General features: G+C 41.8%; 2 protein-coding genes across 4 annotated transcripts in view; one reads left to right on the forward strand and one right to left on the reverse strand.

Annotated features, from left to right (window-relative positions):
- Nucleotides 1-17,983, forward strand: part of LOC141275931 (uncharacterized) — a 247,128-nt gene that overhangs the window by 199,744 nt on the left and 29,401 nt on the right. For 2 of the 3 annotated variants that reach the window (XR_012324616.1, XR_012324620.1), the window contains one exon: nt 12,134-12,349. The gene's annotated coding sequence lies outside the window, so the exon portion shown is untranslated. Of the gene's footprint in view, nt 1-12,133; nt 14,832-17,983 lie in introns of those variants that run through there. The other variant, XR_012324615.1, reaches the window with a different exon arrangement.
- The window catches only part of MYRFL (myelin regulatory factor like), a 119,043-nt gene continuing 102,743 nt past the window's right edge, over nt 1,684-17,983 (reverse strand). The window contains exons 18-26 of the mRNA XM_073789228.1: nt 15,972-16,046; nt 15,836-15,888; nt 15,535-15,714; nt 8,678-8,740; nt 7,937-8,024; nt 5,680-5,754; nt 2,736-2,856; nt 2,339-2,413; nt 1,684-2,206 (exon numbers count right to left, since the gene is read on the reverse strand). Coding sequence (XP_073645329.1) covers nt 2,120-2,206; nt 2,339-2,413; nt 2,736-2,856; nt 5,680-5,754; nt 7,937-8,024; nt 8,678-8,740; nt 15,535-15,714; nt 15,836-15,888; nt 15,972-16,046 — 817 coding nt within the window. The 3' untranslated portion in view covers nt 1,684-2,119. The remainder of the gene's footprint in view (nt 2,207-2,338; nt 2,414-2,735; nt 2,857-5,679; nt 5,755-7,936; nt 8,025-8,677; nt 8,741-15,534; nt 15,715-15,835; nt 15,889-15,971; nt 16,047-17,983) is intronic.

The following is a 17,983-nucleotide window of genomic DNA, read 5'->3' on the forward strand; positions in this document are numbered from 1 at the left end:
TTCTGACCTACCAGCTATAGATTAGAGTTGACCCCATCTCCTGCTTTGGGTTTGATTAATTTGCTAAAGTGGCTCACAGAACTCAGAGAAACATTTTACTTACTAGATTCTGTGTTTATTATAAAAGAATATAACTCAGGAACAGCCAGATGGAAGAGGTACACAGGGTTAGGGGCAGAGAAAGGGTGAAGAACATCCATGCCCTCTCCAAGGCTGCCAGTCTTCCCAAATCTCCACGTGTTCACCAATCCATAAGCTCTCTGAACTCTGGATTCATTATATAGGCATGATTAATTAAATTATGATTGATTAATTATGATTGATTAATTGATGAAATCAACCTCCAGCTCCTTGTCCCTCCCCAGAAATCACGGGTGGGACTGGAAGTTCAAACCCTCTAATCATATGATTGGTTGTCCTGGCAACCAGCCCCATCCTTTTGTGCCATCCAAATGTCACCTCACTGACAAAACAAAAGACACTTAGGGAATTTATCTCTCTCAGCACTTAGGGAATTCCAAAGGTTTTAGGAGCTCTGTGCCAGGAACTGGGGACAAAATCAAATATACATTTCTTATTGTAAATTACAGTATCACACATGCCAACAGTAAGATAAGCCATTCAGCAGCCCTGCTACCTGAAGCTAGAGCTAGAGTGGCTTGAATCGCCATGTCCTAAAATATAGTGTATTAATGAAAATTTTAAGGTAGGAAGGTCAACAGATCAGAAGATGATCACCATTGAAAAGGTAGTTTGTTACAGTTCCCAAGAGGAGGAGACATGCCATGCCTTGGGGGACCACACTGGGAAGCAGCAGGGTCAGTCAGGAGGCAGGGGGAGAGGAAGCAACCTTGGGTAAAAGCCTTTTTTGTGGTTCCCACGGAAGGAACAGGTGAGGCAGGGGAAACAGGCTTGGGACTGGCTAGTTGAGTAATCGTAGCAGGCGCTGGGCTATAGGGGCTGTCCCTAGTTGTCTGGTACATGGCCCTGGAGTGATTAGGGCAGGTGGATAGTGGCCCCCATTATGAGAACTTGATAAAGGAGGTGGTTGGAGTGTGAGCTCCAGATTTGCTGGTTTGTATTTGAAAAATCGCAGGTGGGCAAGTTGTTTACTATCTCTAGGAACTGGCTAACCCTGGGAGGTGGTGTTCCATGAGGGTCAGCAAGACCTCAAGACGTCAAAACATCAGAATACAGAAAATAAAAGATATAGTTGATAACACTCCAGCTAGAGGATTTCCGGCTCTTCTAAGTTGGGAAGGGCATACAAATCTACCCATAAACCAGGTAGAAATATCCAAAGCTAATTCAGCTATAAACAATGGAAATGGGTCTTAATGCTCTGTAAGAGAACCCCTTATAAGTAGAGGAAGAACAACAAAACAAATCAATGACAACTGGAAGATCAAATGCAACTATCTGAGCCTAGGCTGTCTGGGTTACCTTAAAGGACTTGTCACAAGCTAGTGCTTCCCAAGAGGATACAGAAAGTTAGCATCCATCAAACCTTACAAAGTAGAACTGCAATTATTTTTCTTAAGCCCAATTTATTAGCAAGCTACATTCTCTACGCTAGTGTATGTAGTGTGCATGCGTGTGCACACACACATACCTACACATAGCAATAGTTTGCCTAAATGTGAGCTCAGCATCAGACACCACCCACCCCTCCCCCAACACACATTTGGTTATCACAAATTCTCAAGAGTCTGTGTTTAGTGGGTCCAAGTTGACATGGCTGAAATAGGCCTTTTTGTTTTTCTCAAAAGCATTGAGATACATTAAGACAAAGTAAAGTTAAACCTACCCATTTTGACTTCACAGCTTCCTTAGTAACAGACGCAGTATTTTCAAATCCAACAGTGCTGTTTACTCCAGGAAACGCTTTCCTCATAGTCATGGCAAAATCAAACACCACATTATCTCAAGTTCCAGCAAACACTTTATTCTCCTCATTAATGTCTCAAAACTGTTGGAAGCCAAAGCCTGGAAAAAGCCCTTTGGCAATAAATGTGAATGTTTTACAAAGAGAAGAAAGAAGTTGCAAGAGGTTGTAAGTTTCCGTTAACTGTATTTGAGTATTTTTCTTTGGTAAAGTCCCCAAACAAACTTGAATAAATTAGACACAGTGTCGATAGAAGTAAAAGAAGTAGTCTGTAAAGAATATCCCAGCAAAATAAGGATCCGTTGAACAGTCAGCTAAATCCTGTCAGAACAAGGGGGAAAAGAAAAGAGAGAATGATTAATGTAAGAATTAATTGTAGCTAAAGTTTATTTATCTATTTATTTATCTAATGGCCCATTTCTTTCTCACTGAAAAGAAAAAAAGAGAGCTTACCGGCGCAGCTACCCGGAAATGGTATGCGCTGTCAAAGAACGGGGCTGCAGGGAGGCTCCAAATGTGCTGATATCCCTAAATAATGAATGAAAGAGAGATCCATTTAATAACTGTATTTTACACTCAGTTGGAAAGAACATAGGCTGAAAAAGCATTCCCTTGACTGCTGTAGGAGAGGTATTTGTGACAACAGCTTTTGATGGTGTTGCTGGAAAAGTCTGCAGCTTCTGAAGGATGCACAGAAGATGCTGAACAAAGCTCTGTGATCAGAGTCAGCAAAGGGAAACATTGGCCTGTGGCTCATGGCATCTCTCTCAGTGAAGAACAGAGGCTGTGCCAAAACTGTAGACACACTTCTAGAATGGGGACAGAATGCCGAGGAGCTGGAAAACGTTACCTGTGTCATCTCCTGGGAGACTTCTTGGTGGCTTTGCATGCCTTTGGCTTCCCTTTTACTATGGAAACACATACTTCCAAGGGTGAACTTGCACTGGAAGACTATCAATGGCTCTGTTGTGCTTCAAGAGACAAAGAAAAGAAAAGGCAAATGGAAAAGAAGTTACCAGCTCCCACTAGGCTACATCTTGATAAGAAGAGGGACTAATGGGAACATACCTTGGAAATCCATTCAAAGTTCCAAATAGGCATGTTATTACACAAAGCTCACGGATGCCAATATACTAGTTCACATCTCATTATAACAGAAACTCAATCTCAGATGACTACTGTTATGGACTGAATGTTTGTGTCCTCTCCAAAATTCGTATGTTTAAATCTTAACCTCTAATGTGATGGTGTTAGGAGGTAGAGCCTTTAGAAAGTTGACTAGGTCATGACGGTGGAGCCCTCATGAGTGGAAATAGTGACCTCATAAAAAGGAGCCCAGGTCTCTCATCCCTTCTGCCGTGTGAGGACATACAGAGAAGACGGCTACCTATCAACCAGGAAGTGGACTCTCACCAGACACCGAATCTGCTAGTGCCTTGATATTGGACTTCCCAATCTCCAGAACTGTGAGGAATGAATGTGGTTTAAGCCACCCAGTCTATGGGGTTCTTGTTATAGTAGCCTGGAACTAACTAAAACTAAAACTGAGATAACATATGACAGTCTCTAAAACCTAATCTCATGACTTAAATCACCTCAACATCAGAACTTCTTATCTTCCTAGATTTTTAAATAATTTTTGGATGTATTCCTTCTCTTTTCACTGGCAGCTGAATTTGCTTCCATCTGAAGTTTCCAGGATTTCAGATTCTGCAGACTCCTGCTCTGAGTAGGTATTGTTTGAATCAGAGAGGCAAACAACACAGGTAGGGATGTGCAGGTGAGCCCCGTTAGGAATTATAAGCCCTTCAAGTATCAGGGTGGAAGACCTGTCAGAAAGAATGGTTCTTCTCTGGAGGCTGGCCCAAGAATCATCATCAAGATGAGATCCATCTGTCTTTGGAAACAATATTTTTGCACAAGTGGGACAACCTACAATCTCGGTTGAGTATATGTGTTATTTTAAGATCACCCATGTTAGAAAAAAGTGGTTCTTAATCTAAAAAGCCTGATTTAGGGGCTTCCCTTGTGGCGCAGTGGTTAAGAATCCGCCTGCCAATGCAGGGGACACGGGTTCGAGCCCTGGTCCGGGAAGATCCCACATGCCGCAGAGCAACTAAGCCTGTGCGCCACAACTGCTGAAGCCCACACGCCTAGAGATCGTGCTCTGCAACAAGAGAAGCCACTGCAATGAGAAGCCCACACACCAAAACGAAGAGTAGCCCCCGCTCACTGCAACTAGAGAAAGCCCACAAGCAGCTACAAAGACCCAACACAGCCAAAAAATAAATAAGTAAATTTATATTAAAAAAAAATAGAAAGCCTGATTTAGTGGTTCAAGATGACCATCTGCCACTTCAGGGGATATACCACTTCACTTATTTCCCTCCATCGAAGCTAGGAACGAATGAGGAAACGATATTCCAGGTTGCTTAGAGAGTGCTAGAGAATAGTACATTTAGCTTTTGCTCTGCCTGTAAATATGGTGGGTTCTAAGTCATGGAATTTTAGCTGCTTGAAACAAACCTTTCCAAGGCAAGCAGTTGGCGTGTGTCATTAGCTCATTGTAGAAGCAAAGTGGATGAGAGAAGGAGTATGAAGTCTGAGTGAAACAGAGGAAGAGATGGGGTGGGGAGGGGGGAGGGACTGATGGAGGAAGAGTAACAGAGCTGGGGAAACAGAGGGAAAGTGGGGAGGACAGAGGAAAGGGAGAAGAGAGGAAATGTGGAAGGGACAAAGGAGAAACTGACATCAAGAGACACAAAATAAACACCATCTATCTGCATGGTATCTCACTGCATAATTTCTGCAAAGTCTTAAAGTACCATAATTATTTTAAATAGCTGATAAAATAGATTAGAGTTTTGTGATTTTTGGAGGAAAGGCAGTCATAATATGAAGTGCCTGCTATGTGCCAGGAAGGGGCAATGTTCTTAAATATCTCATGTCACTGGGGAGGCAGGAAAGTGATGGCTAAAAGGAAGGGCTGATTTGAAGCCCAGCTCCACCACTTACTCGCTATGAGTTTTGGGACAGGCTTTTTGACCTCTCTAAACTGTTCCCATCTGAAAAATATAAACCAGAAAAAAAAATGCCAACCTCAGCGGATTGTTGAGAGGATTATATGACCCAGTAGTAAAGTGTAGAGTGTCTGGCATATAGTCTGTGCTCAGCAAATGGTAGTTATTAATTTCACTATTATCTGTGATTCTCACAGCAGCTCTCCTTGTTATGGTATAATGTCAAACACGTCTTACAAATGAATAAACAGTAGCTCAGAGAGGATGACTGGTTTCCCCAAGATTACTGAATTAGTAAGTGACAGAGACAAAATCTGAACACTGGTCTGCCCACCTCCAAACTCTGACTTCTTTTTTTCAACTCCCTTGGGGGAAGGGGGTGGTGTCTGCATTAGCATTGCTCCCAGAAGCTCACAAAAATGTGCAGCCCCCCACATCCAGGGGGCCAGGGCCACACTATTACTCTAGTTCCCACCCCAATTCAAAGGGACACAGCCAGGGGCAGTCTGAGAGCATCAAACCCAGGGTCATTGTCACTTTGTAGGTATGAGTATACAGCACAGAGCCTTTCCATTCCACTGGAGGGAGCCTGGAAGGCCCCAACCTTCATTTTGAAAACCCCTCCCTCAAGCTGGCCTAACTCTCAACCCAACCATTATTCTTTAACTGATAACTTTCCACCTCCTAACTTATTGATCAAATTGTGAAGGAAATTCAGTATTGTTATTCAAATAATGATAAAAACAGAATTGTCTTTTACAGCTATGCACTTACTTGATTTCCAGAGAGAATTTGACATTGGTAGGTGTGTACTTATTAACAGGAATATGGTAATTGTAATTTCCAGACCTAATTATGGAAAAAAAAACACAAATCAAAATACTCAGGAAAGGGTTCAAAAGGGTTTTTTCTACTTTTTGTATACTATGTAAACTGTGAAATATTCTATAATACGTAACAGATACAGAAAATCAAGTTTAAATTTCAAAGTGATCTCTTTCGGATCTTACTATATATGAAATATACCACAAAGATTTATGGTTTGTTAAAATACACAGAAGAAATGACAGAAAGTCAAATCCCAGACCATATGCACAAAACTAAACAAATAGGAAATGACTTCAGTTCCCCTTAAGGAGATACAGATTTCAGAAGACAAATGAGGCAAAGTCCTCAAACTAACAATCCCTCTGGAAAGAAAATTGGAAATAATAAATACCAGCTTTTTTACAGTAAACCACTCCCTTTTAGGCAACATTAGCAGGAAATATCATGTACTTTCAGAACTGGAATCAACTAAAATTATTATAGTCCTAATTACCATTTAGTAGTGGAGAAAACTGCAAGACAGAAATGCTTATACAGACATTCCTCCCGCCCTTGACGAGGGATGCTTAGGGAAAGGGGGGAGTTCCACTGATTCCTACTGTAATGAAAACCCTAGCAAAAAGGCTTATTGTGGGCTTCCCTGGTGGCGCAGTGGTTGGGAGTCCGCCTGCCGATGCAGGGGACGCGGGTTCGTGCCCCGGTCCGGGAAGATCCCACATGCCGCGGAGCGGCTGGGCCCGTGAGCCATGGCCGCTGAGCCTGCGCATCCGGAGCCTGTGCTCTGCAACGGGAGAGGCCACGACAGTGAGAGGCCCGCGTACCGCCAAAAAAAAAAAAAAAAAAAAAAAAAAAAGGCTTATTGTATCTAATACAAGTTCTTATGACTGGCCATCCCTTGAATTATATGGAGAAATAACTTAAAACCAGATAAATGGGGGAAAGAGCCAATCATTTAAAATTTCCGTTAATGAATATTAAACTGGGCTGTTAAAAATAAGAAAGCAAAAATAAAAGCAATAGATCTGAACTGGGATCGGGAGGGCTTTGTCCTACTGGAGGAAGCTTGGGTAAATAGAATTCTTTTCCTACTATGTGCCTCCCAACATCTGTGTGCTTTCCAGGCACCCAACTCCTTAGTTAGTAAGTATCCTCATCTTACAGATGAGAAACAGGTACGCAAGGAGAATAAACATCTTGTCAAAGTGCTGGAATTTGAACCCAAATCATCTCACTCTTCATTACGTCATTCTACCAAACCAATTATTTCTGTCTCTTGACTTTTTCAAGCTCACTGAGCCTCAAGTTTTGTAACAGCAAAATGGGGGTAATACCAACCTCATGTGATTTTGTGAGAATTCAATGACATAATGAATGTAAAGGTCATAAACAAATCATAAAACACCATACAGGTTATTTTCAAAAGTCAGGACCATCAGCCTGAAGCCTAAGGTACATTAGGCTGAAAAAGAAATAAGGCTGAGAATCCGTAGGATTTGTGACACCAATTCAAAATATACAGCCTTGCCTTTAACCTAGCAGGCTTAAATATTAGCAGGTTTAACTAAACCAGTAAATACTGATCAAATAAAGAAAAATAACTCCTTATTCTTAATGCCTACAACTTGCATATTGTGTTTGCTGAAGCTTCTATGCTTGACCTCTATGCGTCTAGATGCATTGTTACCTTGATGCAGGCGATACACTAGAGATGAACATTGCTGATAACTTTTGCAGTACCCAGATTTTTTTCTCTTAACTGAAAAGGTTAGGATAAGCTATATTTTTCAGCAATTAAAATAATGATATCCCTTGTTATTAAAATATACAAATGTCAGCTCACTCATAACTTGGAGCCATCAGTAATAATGTCTTTCTTTTCTATAAAATTAACTAACAGCTCTGTGCCTATGGTATGTGGCCTCAGAGAGTCAGCCACAGAGCTGCCCCCTAAGCTTTTAGCTTTGGACTTACCCATTAAACCAGGAGACTGCAATCTTTGGAGCCGTGGTTTATTGACATTTGCTAATACCAACCATTTTATGATTCCCTCTTCCACCATGCAACAAATGTGTTTTCACTTAAGGAGCAATGTAAGCACACATCGGTTTTACCGGGTAGCATTAGCTTTCATTCCAGTCTCAAAAACCCAGAGCCCTGAGTAAATTCCAGAAACAATCAGGGGATAATGGGGAGGCTTACCCACCCGCACTGGAGGCTTCTACTGCAATACCGACGATCTATTATTTGCTGGATTTCCATAATCTGAATAGAACTGATGGTTGTATCAATCCCTGAATTGAGAAGAAATAAAGTAAACTTTTCTGCAGAGAAAAAGAGCATTGTGCTCCAGCGCAGGCTCCAAATTGCAGATTGTGAAATAAGAGTTTCCTAGATAAATGGATTCCATTTGCATTCAAATGGGGGAAAAAAAGGAGAAGAAAGGGGAGAAGGCTTTTGTTGTTGTTACAGTAAGTTTTAAGAAAACTAAAAAAAAAAAAACCAAAAAAAAAACAAGCTCCAATAGACAGCCTCATAATATCCAAAACAATGCCTGGATCGTGGAAGTCCTACTAAATTGAGATTTATTGAAAATGGAGAGCGCAATGTGATATGCAATCTGGCCAATAAAGAAAGATTCAACAAAAATCAGAAAACAGAAAACCAACTAAAAATTTAGCAGAAAAATAGAAGAAGAGAGCAGGAAGTTCAAATAAATTATTAAAATCCATGAAGATCAACCAAAAGGCCTAGCGGTATGCAACCATTTCTAATGCCTCCTTAATGGTTAGGGAGGCCTCGATTATCAAAATGTACTCCCACCGGTGTTTGTGGCAGAGTGCAGCCTCCGTCCCTGTGCCTTACTCCAGTAATGCTTTCACAGCTTGTTAGTATTCTGCCTGGCTCCACAAAAACAAAGAAGAGAGTCACTTAAATATAAACTTACAGTCGCTCCCCCAGTCAAGGTTGGTTAGCGCCTGTCCTGCCAAGAATGATGTGCTCCTGTCTCCTGAAGAGGAAGAAAGTCTGTCAGTCTTGAAGCTTGTTCAGGATGGGAAGAAACCCAGTGTGTGCCCTAGTTTGTCTCTGTCAGTTGAATGTTTCCCCCACCTTTCAACCCATCACATCCCTATGCCATTTCATACAGAGCTAGTTTACTGTCACCCTTCTCCAAAAAGCCACCTGTTTCGGACTGAATTATGTCCTCCAAGTTCTTATGCATGAAGCCCTAACCCCTGGTAACTCACTCAGAATGTGACTGTGTTTGGAGATGGGCCTTTAAAGTGATAATTAAATTAAAATGAGGCTGTTAGTGTGGGCCCTAATCCAATCCGAATGGCATTCTTATAAGAAGAGGAGATTAGGACATGAAGAGGCCTGCTTGCATGGAGGAGAGACCTTGTAAGGACACAGAGAGAAAGCGGCCATCTTTGAGCCAAGGAGTGAGGCCTCAAGAAACCAGACCTGGTAGCACCTTAATTTGGACTTCTAGCCTCCAGAACTGTGAGAAAATAAATTTCTGTTGCTTAAGTCACCTAGTCTGTGGCATTTCGTTATGGCAACCCCAGCCGACTAAGACACCATCCCGGATTAGATCACTGCAGCTCACAGCTCCCCCACTTCCACTGCCATGGCATGTATTATTACCGAATCCTCTAAGTGGTGATCAATCAGTGATATCTTCTCTATCACTGTACCAAAGGGCACATTATCTCTGGATTGTTACTTTTCTTGTATCTTTGCCCTTTCTCAAAAACTCCAGACTAGGGAACCTCTACTAACATTCTTTGAATCATCTATAACTCCAAGCATAATGTGATCCACTCAGGAAAAGAGCGAGCTTAAGTTAAAAACTGAGCTGCAGCCAGCTGAGGAGAGGACTCAAATCACTGGTATGGGGCCAGAGCTCGCTTGTGGGGAAGGAAGCCAGGGGAGTGGTTATGACCCGTCAGAGCTGAAAAGGCATTTTAAAAGCAATATTGAAAAGGTAACCACTCAGATGACTGTTGTTAAGGCTATGGGGAAAAAAATGTATCTTTTTAAAGTGGATGGTAAAAGCAACCATTTAGTGAGTTGTTCAGCAAACCTAACAAAAGAATTTTAAAGTTTTTGCAGTCAGTTTTTAAATTTGCAGATGTTTTCTCAAGTATATGTACTCTTTATTGCAGTCCTTCATTTTCATTAAACAATATCTATGTTTTTCAATATAATTTGGGGCAAAACACAAAGACGTTAACCTTATTTAACAAGAGACGTAAGTTAAAACAATATGTGCTGCTTTCATGGGAAAGAAAAAGAGACAAGAGCTAAAACAAGTTTCTGTATGGAATTTCAGGGTAGAAAGCAAAGCAACGGTGCAGACTTCTGGGGGTTAGTCGCTCCTAAGTATCTGTCCAGGTTAGTACTTCTCACACTAAGTGGAAGGGCTGGTTTTCTTGTCTGGAAACCTAACTGTGAGCTTTTGGAAGACTGCATCTTGTTCACTATTGTATCCCCACATAAGGCAATGCCAGGCTCAACTGTGGGGCTCACTACATATCTGTGGAAGGATGGAAGGAGGAGAGTCAGGGAAAGAGGAAGGGAGGAGGGAAAGCCAATCATGTAGCTTCTAGAAAAATGTTTCCTCTTCCACACTCAAAGGAGACACCCCTAGGGGATGGGTGCAGAGGGGTGCTAGGAGTGGACTCGGGGGAGCTGGGCTTCTTCATCCTGTTAGCAAATGGGAGTGAGACAACTTGAAGGTGAGGCAAGTTTCCTGAAATTCCTCCCCAGCGTGATGCTTCCCTTTAAGAAGAAATGGACCTTGATATATGGTGATTTTCTAGAAAACTGAATATTTCCCTTTACCTAAAAATGTATGTACTGTCTAAAAGGCCTCCAGATTTCTTGGATTCCAGCTATTCAAATAGTAATTTTTGAGCACATGTCTCCTGCTATGAGTTTCGCTTATGACTGCTTCCATAGAGGCTTATTTACAAGGCAAATGAGGCATAAAGAGAAGGGGAAACCCGACTTCTCTATCCTGTCTGTTTTCTTTCCCTACCTTTTGTTCTATTTTCCTGCCGAATTTTCAGGAAAAACGTCATTGTAAAGTCTGGCAATAGAACTACAGAGTTGTCTTACTTCCACAGAAGTGTATTTCTGGGTTCCTGGAGACGTAGAACCCTGTGATTAAGATTTAGCATCTAACGGGATAAAGTGTTTTTTAACAGTAATAAAAAGGTGAAGTTGAGGAGAGATAATCTTACAGCTTAGAATTATGAAAATGGCTTTTCAAAAGCAGGATTGGAAATAAATTTTGAGTCTCCTGTAAAACACCTCGACTTTGTCACTTCTCTGAGGCAAGACTATTCAATTCCGAAAGGCTGGTTATTGGAAAACCATAAATTCTCCTGTAGTCATACAGGGGTGGCTCTCATTTTACAAGTGCCTTCCAGCAATATTCCCTATAAAGTTAATATACATTCCCAATGGTTTCCATTGTAAAGTTGGAGATATATTTCACAATCAGCAGATGAGATCTCCCCATAAACTAAATCAGAAACTTCTGGAGAGGAGAGACTTAAGATGGTGTCCAACCAAAGTATATCCTGTCGTGGTAGAATGTGTGTATTGCGCTACTTGTAAAACTGCACTGATGGCTGATTCCCAGTACATCTTGGATACCTTTTTCTTTCATGACTGAAACAGGCTCAGGCCAAGAAAAAGTCAATGAGCCCAACCAATCGATGACTGAGTCCTTTAACACGGGGAAACATTTTCTTTCAATCATTGACTCTTCTCAGAGGTCTGGTCTCCAAATCAAAATAAGCATGAATTACAGATGCCTTTTGCTTTGTGAGATTTTAAAAGTCTTTACCAAATCTCTTAAAATCTGTAGAACTCCACTGATGCTTTTTCCCACAGGCTCTTAAGTTTTTAATATCTAACTCTGCTGCCTATTTAAACCTTTATTAGTTACATAGATTAAAATCTGATGCATCACACTCAGTTCCTCAGAGTAGAAGCTGAATATTTTGAAATACCCACTTTCCACTTCCTATTAGTCTTACGCAAACCTTTTATTAAAGTGTGAGAAGAGGGGATAACCTTTCTGAAAGACATTTTAAGCAACCAACTTAGGCCCAAAGGAAGAATAATGGCTTGAGCTCAGCATGTCATGAAAATGCTGATTTCCCTGTACTTATTTTACTAGTCGTCTTACTCCTCAGGAAGGAGGCTCATAAATGTGTTCTGGGGCTTGGTAAACTATTAAGTATTACTCCACATCTCACTGAGAGTTACTCTAAGGTTTTTTTTAATTAAAAAATTTTTATTTTTAAATTTGTAATTGGTCTTAAATGCCTCAGAAACATCTTGTTGAAAAGAATATTTGCCTGGTTTTCTCTTCTTTTGGATTTAGGAACCCTGATGTCATATGTTGCCCTGGACAGAGGCAAAAGATGGAGCAGCAGCAGAGGAGAAATGCTTTTCTTCGGGCCCCCAGAAATATCCCACACTGGGGACAACATCTCAGTGGCTATAGGCACACAACGGAATATTACTCAGCCATAAAAAGAGTGAAATAATGCCATTTGCAGCAACATGGATGGACCTAGAGATTATCACACTAAGTGAAGTAAGTCAAAGACAAATATCATATGATATCACTTATATGTGGAATCTAAAAAGATGATACAGACATAGAAAGCAAACTTATAGCACCAAAGGGGAAAGGGGAGGAGGGATAAATTAGGAGGTTGGGATTAAAATATACACATTACTATATATAAAATAGATAACCAACAAGGACCTACTGTATAGCATAGGTACTATACTATTACAAGTATAGTACTTGTATAGTACCTATTATAGCATAGGTACTATACTATTACAAGATACTCAATATCTTATAATAACAAATAATGGAAAAGAATCTTATATATATTTTTATCTCACTTTGCTGTACACCTGAAACTAACAACATTGTAAATCAACTATATTTCCATAACATTTTTTTTTAATGGCTGTAGGCAAAGGGGAGGGGGCAGAGGGTGCTGAAAGGGCTTTCTAGAGGCATAGAGTAGATACTTTCTGCATCTTCTAGAGTTGATCCCAGGTACATGCACACACCAAGCCCAAATAAGTGGAGGCAGAATGCTGGGGACAGGGGACCCAGATTTCGATTTCTACTTTGCTCATAATTCACTGCAGAATCTTAAGCAAAGTCCTCAGCCTCTATTTCATCAGTCATAAAATGGGTAAATTGGTATAAATCAGAGATCCTTCTGACCTGGGGACTCTGGAATCCCAGATGGTTACATAAAGGGGTCTGTGGTGTTGGCTGTGGACTTGAAAAGTAACAATCTCTCCCATAGATTTGTACCATTTTTCAAATGTTGCTGTTGAATTAACAAAAATAATTTGCATAATCTCGGGGTCAAAAAGTCAGGGAGCCACTGGTGTAGCTGCTCTGTGACCTTCTATGACTCTAAATCCCCCAGAGTTTTCAAGTTTCCTGAAGGTTATAGTAAATAGAACATTTAAATCCTTTCTGTTTTTTTTCTCAAGTTGAAAGAGGGAAGAGGGAAACAACTTTCCCAGTGTGTCAGAGAGCCTGATAAAGCAGAATTTAAACTCCGTTTTTAGCCAGAGAAGCTGATGATAGTTGTGTCTAGGAGGACACAGCCAGACACCTTGGAGCAAATCTTCTTTCTTAGGAGTCTCTTCAGTGTCTCTCATCGTTATGGAAACATAAGATGAGCAGACACTCATTGTCCCAGAGAAGATGGCAATAAACCTTCATGTGGTTTGATAAGGGCTACTCTTCCCAATATCCCCTTGATGTGAAGAGCTGGTTGCTATAGGAGTGAATTTGCTCAAGGGTCAAAAAACTTTCTGAAAATGAAGGTTGGGCCAGTTTCCCAACATCTTCCTGTTCAGGATTCATTGTTATCCACCTCACATGGGTCAGATGGTCTCATTTGAGCACTGCTCTCAGAAAATGACACCCAGTATCCTCAAGGTGGACTCCCAAGGTGAGGAAAAGGGTTACCAGCCACAAGGTTCCACGTGCTTTAAAAAGGGAAGGGAGGTTCTGGGGCATTTCTGAGACAGTAATGGATTTTTCCATATTTAAAACTATTGAGGATATGATCTCCGAAACTGAAAATTTCTTCCTTCACGTTGAACTTTTATCCTCACTCTATAGTGATGCATCTGTTCCCAAGTTCAATGAAAAATTGCTTTCATGAGAAAAACACTACAAGCATTGCCTCCTGTAGGTGCAGGGGAAAACTCTCTGTGCCTTAGCTTCCTCACTGGAAAAAAAAGGGGATAATAACAGTGCCTATCTATCTTTCAAGCTTGTGAGGACTAAAGGACTTACTCGTGTAGCCTACTTATGACAGTGCCTTGCATACAGTAGTAATACGTCATTATGTGGTGTTACTGATGATGGTGATGATTTGTAGAAGTTATTTATTCAAGCCTCGAATATGAAATAATATCAAAGGAAATTACATTTCTGCCCCCAAACTTCAACCACTGACCATAGTCTACATGTCATTAGTCATTAGGTCTACTCAAAAATATTCTGGCTCATCTTCTTCCAGGCATGTGTTAGGTCTGCACTTCACCAACTGTTTTTAAATTAGACATGACCAATGTCACTTGCTTTGGCCAGTAACATGTAAGCAGAAGTGACTTGTGTTACACCCACATGGAAGCTGTAAGAGCCAGTGCACAATTTGCCCCATTCTCTTACCACCTCTATAGAGGCTGTGGAAATACGTACTGAGAAGGAGTCTCTATCAGCTGAGTCTTGAATGGCGTGATGAACAAGATCCCTCTTTTGATCGACATTTGACATATAGAGAGAGTCAAATAAATGTTTGTCACATTAAGCCACAGTGATTTGGGAGTTGTTGTTACCACAGCATCTTAACTGATAAGTCACACTGATATGTATGTACTGTTATTATTAGCATCATCATCATCATTATTTTAGACACTTGTTAAAATGTGTGTATACAGAGGAGATTTCTAGAAACAATAACTTAGTATACACTGGGATGTACAGTATTTGATCTTACAGACATAATTACACTTTTAGTCCTTGATCAAGTTTCCATAATTTATTATATTTATTTATTTATTTTTTTGGCCACGCGGCATGTGGGATCTTAGTTCCTAGACCAGGGATCAAACCCGTGCCCCCTTCAGTGGAAGCACAGAGTCCTAACCACTGGACCGCCAGGGAAGTCCCAATTTTTTTAACATGAAAATTCTGTTACTTAAAGAGCATCAGTGTGTGTGTGTGTGTGTGTGTGTGTGTGTGTGTGAGAGAGAGAGAGAGAGAGCGAGAGAGCGTGTGTGTGTGTGTGTGTGTCCCCCAAGGAGGAGGAAGAAGATAATCTGAAAGTGGAAGCCTTTTTCAGGGACTTAAAGCTTACCCTGAACTCATCAGAATCACATTTTGCCCTGCTTGGTTTGGGCAGAGAGCCCAGATGCCACATCATCTTATAAGTTCTAAGTGAGCCAAAAGATCTACCCATCTTCACATAATTACTTCTCTTGTGCTACTATTACTATCTTGGTTGGCAGTGAACAAATGAGACCCTTTCACTTGAATCAACCAAAATTTCATCCCTGGGTGGGGAACTCAATATTACAAGTGATTACAAGTTTGTGTATTTGTGTTTTCAAAGATCTTGCCACGCCAAATAGAAGAGTGGAACCATTAACAGACTATCCAAGTAAATAGTGAGGAGGGAAAAACCTCAGGTTCAAAGCACTAGTTGTTACTCTTTGAACATTCTTTACCTGCCCATGGCCTCTGATGGGGCTCCTTCTCCTTGGGCTGTCTTTGCACAGGGCTTGAGAGGACTCTTCTTGTTCCCCAGTTGGGACAGCAGTAAGTCTCCTGACATGGCAGGATCTCACAGAAAGTGATCTCTGGTACTTGGAAGGGGGGTTGTGTGGTTGCCAGAGATGTATTAGGTGCTGCAAGGCATTGGACAGAGGGGAGGAGAGTGACAAGGTTAACCTGAAAGGCTGGTTCTTCTCTTGACAATTCACATGAAACCCAGGCTAGGTTTGAGGGTGAGGAATGTGACGATCTTACCCAAGGGGGAAGCTGTGGGTGGCAGAGCCGGATCCTGGGAGCTGGTGAGGTTGCTGGAGGAGGAGAACAAAATAATTAATGAAAGAGGCCTTCAAGAATCCTTCTCCCCAAAGGAAAACAAGACTGGAACTCTCACCTCAAAGGGAGACTTGGGGTACATCGGTCTTGATCTTTTAAGCTAAGTATGTAAAGGGAGACTATTGTCAAGCCACTGTTAAAAAAAAAAAGAAAGAGTTATGTGGCAGATTTGATTCCAGATATATCTCACACAACCAGCTGGCCAGAGATGTCCTCTCCCAGGCCACACAGATGGGAGAGGAGGGGGCAGGCGGCCAGGGCTGACAGAAGCGCCATGGAAGCCAGCACAGTTCTGCCTCTCAGCCCTGGTGAGAAAAAGCCCCCAATCTTCCCGGAGCTCAGAGGCTCCCTGGCTACTCCGGGCTGACGGATTTTTCCACAAAGCAGCCCCCTGGCCCTGGCAAGCTGTCTCAGAAACGTCTGTCACTAGTGGAAGATTACAAGAGGAAGCATGTAAATCACTGGAGGCAGCCCTCTGCTCCTTGCAGGAAAACTCAGAGCAAAGTTCATATCCCCCTGGTGGAGGGCATCCACACTGTGGTGTTGGGAAATGAAAGGCCACACAGGTTTAGTCAGCAGTAGGTGCCAAACCCTTTGGCCGCTTCTGACATCTTCCTGCTGCCTGTCTTTTCAGAGCACAATACACCAAATTGGACAAAGGAAGGAAAAAAGTACAATAAAGCATCTATTTCCACACTACATGAGTTCAAAATAATGAGTGTATCTTTCCCCCCAATTATCAGCACTTATATAGCCAAAAGGAAGCTTACCTTAAAGGTCCTGAGCTTTGGGAAGCTCTTCCCAATATTGCTCACACATCCAAACACTCAGCATTCTCCTCTTTCGAGGGTGTCTCTAGAACTCTCTCTACAATCCCGCCGTGCGCTGGACCTGACACAGGGGACCTTACGTGACCTCTTGCCGGCTTGATGTCACATCTGGTTCTCTAGACTCAACTCCTCATTAGTATTGATATCTTTCCCCACCGAAGGTCGTGGATTTACCATCATTAAATATACACAAAGAAATGTGCCACACATTTGAATTCTGCTCATGAAGAAAGGAGCCCCAGAGTGTTCTCAGCAGCAGCTGGTTACTGCCCAGTGGGCACAGCCCTGCCTGGGAAAAGTGGTGCTGAGCTCCAAAGATGCCGTTAGACAGAATTTGTGGCGTCGCCCTGGCAACTACTTGCTGTGGTCCAGTCTCCCTGACTTTGTTCTCCCACATTCCCCATTTTCTATCTCCCTATTACTAATCCTTAAATACTTTTTCTGATTTGTTTACCATCTGCATCATTGCATGGCCTGGGCAACTTCTAGGATCATAGAATGAAATAGACATCTGCTTCTTTCTTTAGGGTTTTGACCCTTCTCAGGTACACCACAGGCTGGAAACAAGACAATAAGCCCAATACCTCCCATTTCTGGTCTTAGAGGTCAACAACATTGGAATTCGTACGATCTGATAAGCACATTTAAAAAGAGTCTCTTCATATCAAAATTAGACTTCCTATAAGCTTTGCATTGGATTTTCATGGGAATCTGTGTCTCTAGAGAATGTTAAGCATGTCTGTGAAAAGTAGATGCTCACACTCTCCTGAGTTGGGAATCCCAGAAGAAGACAAGTTCACTTAGGAGAGTGAGAAAAGTACACCAGCTTCTACTGGGAATTCTATGTAGTGGTGTCAAATACTTGGGGATGCTTCCTGCAGTGGGCAGTAGCAAGTGAAAAGTTAAAATGCTGAGGGGAGAGAAGGGTACAGAGAGACCCACAATGTCTCCTGTAACTGAGAAGCTGCTTTGGATCAAGAAACTGGAAGCATCCTTGGGACCATCCCTTACTTAGCCTCTGAGGATAATTGTCTCCTCTGAGACAAGGCCCAGAAGCTAGTCCTTTTCCACACTAACAAAGCATTTTTGCAGGGATAGATAAATACCCCTTCCACCATGTAAACAGACCGAAAACAAGAAGGCGAGGAGGACACAGGAAAGATGACCAGGGCTCAAAGGCTGAGGAGCCATCATAGCAGCAGCACGAGCCTGAAGACCAGAGACCTGATAAAGACCCCTC

The sequence above is a fragment of the Tursiops truncatus genome, chromosome 11 (assembly GCF_011762595.2).
Source record: "Tursiops truncatus isolate mTurTru1 chromosome 11, mTurTru1.mat.Y, whole genome shotgun sequence".
In the NCBI taxonomy this organism is placed as follows: domain Eukaryota; kingdom Metazoa; phylum Chordata; class Mammalia; order Artiodactyla; family Delphinidae; genus Tursiops; species Tursiops truncatus.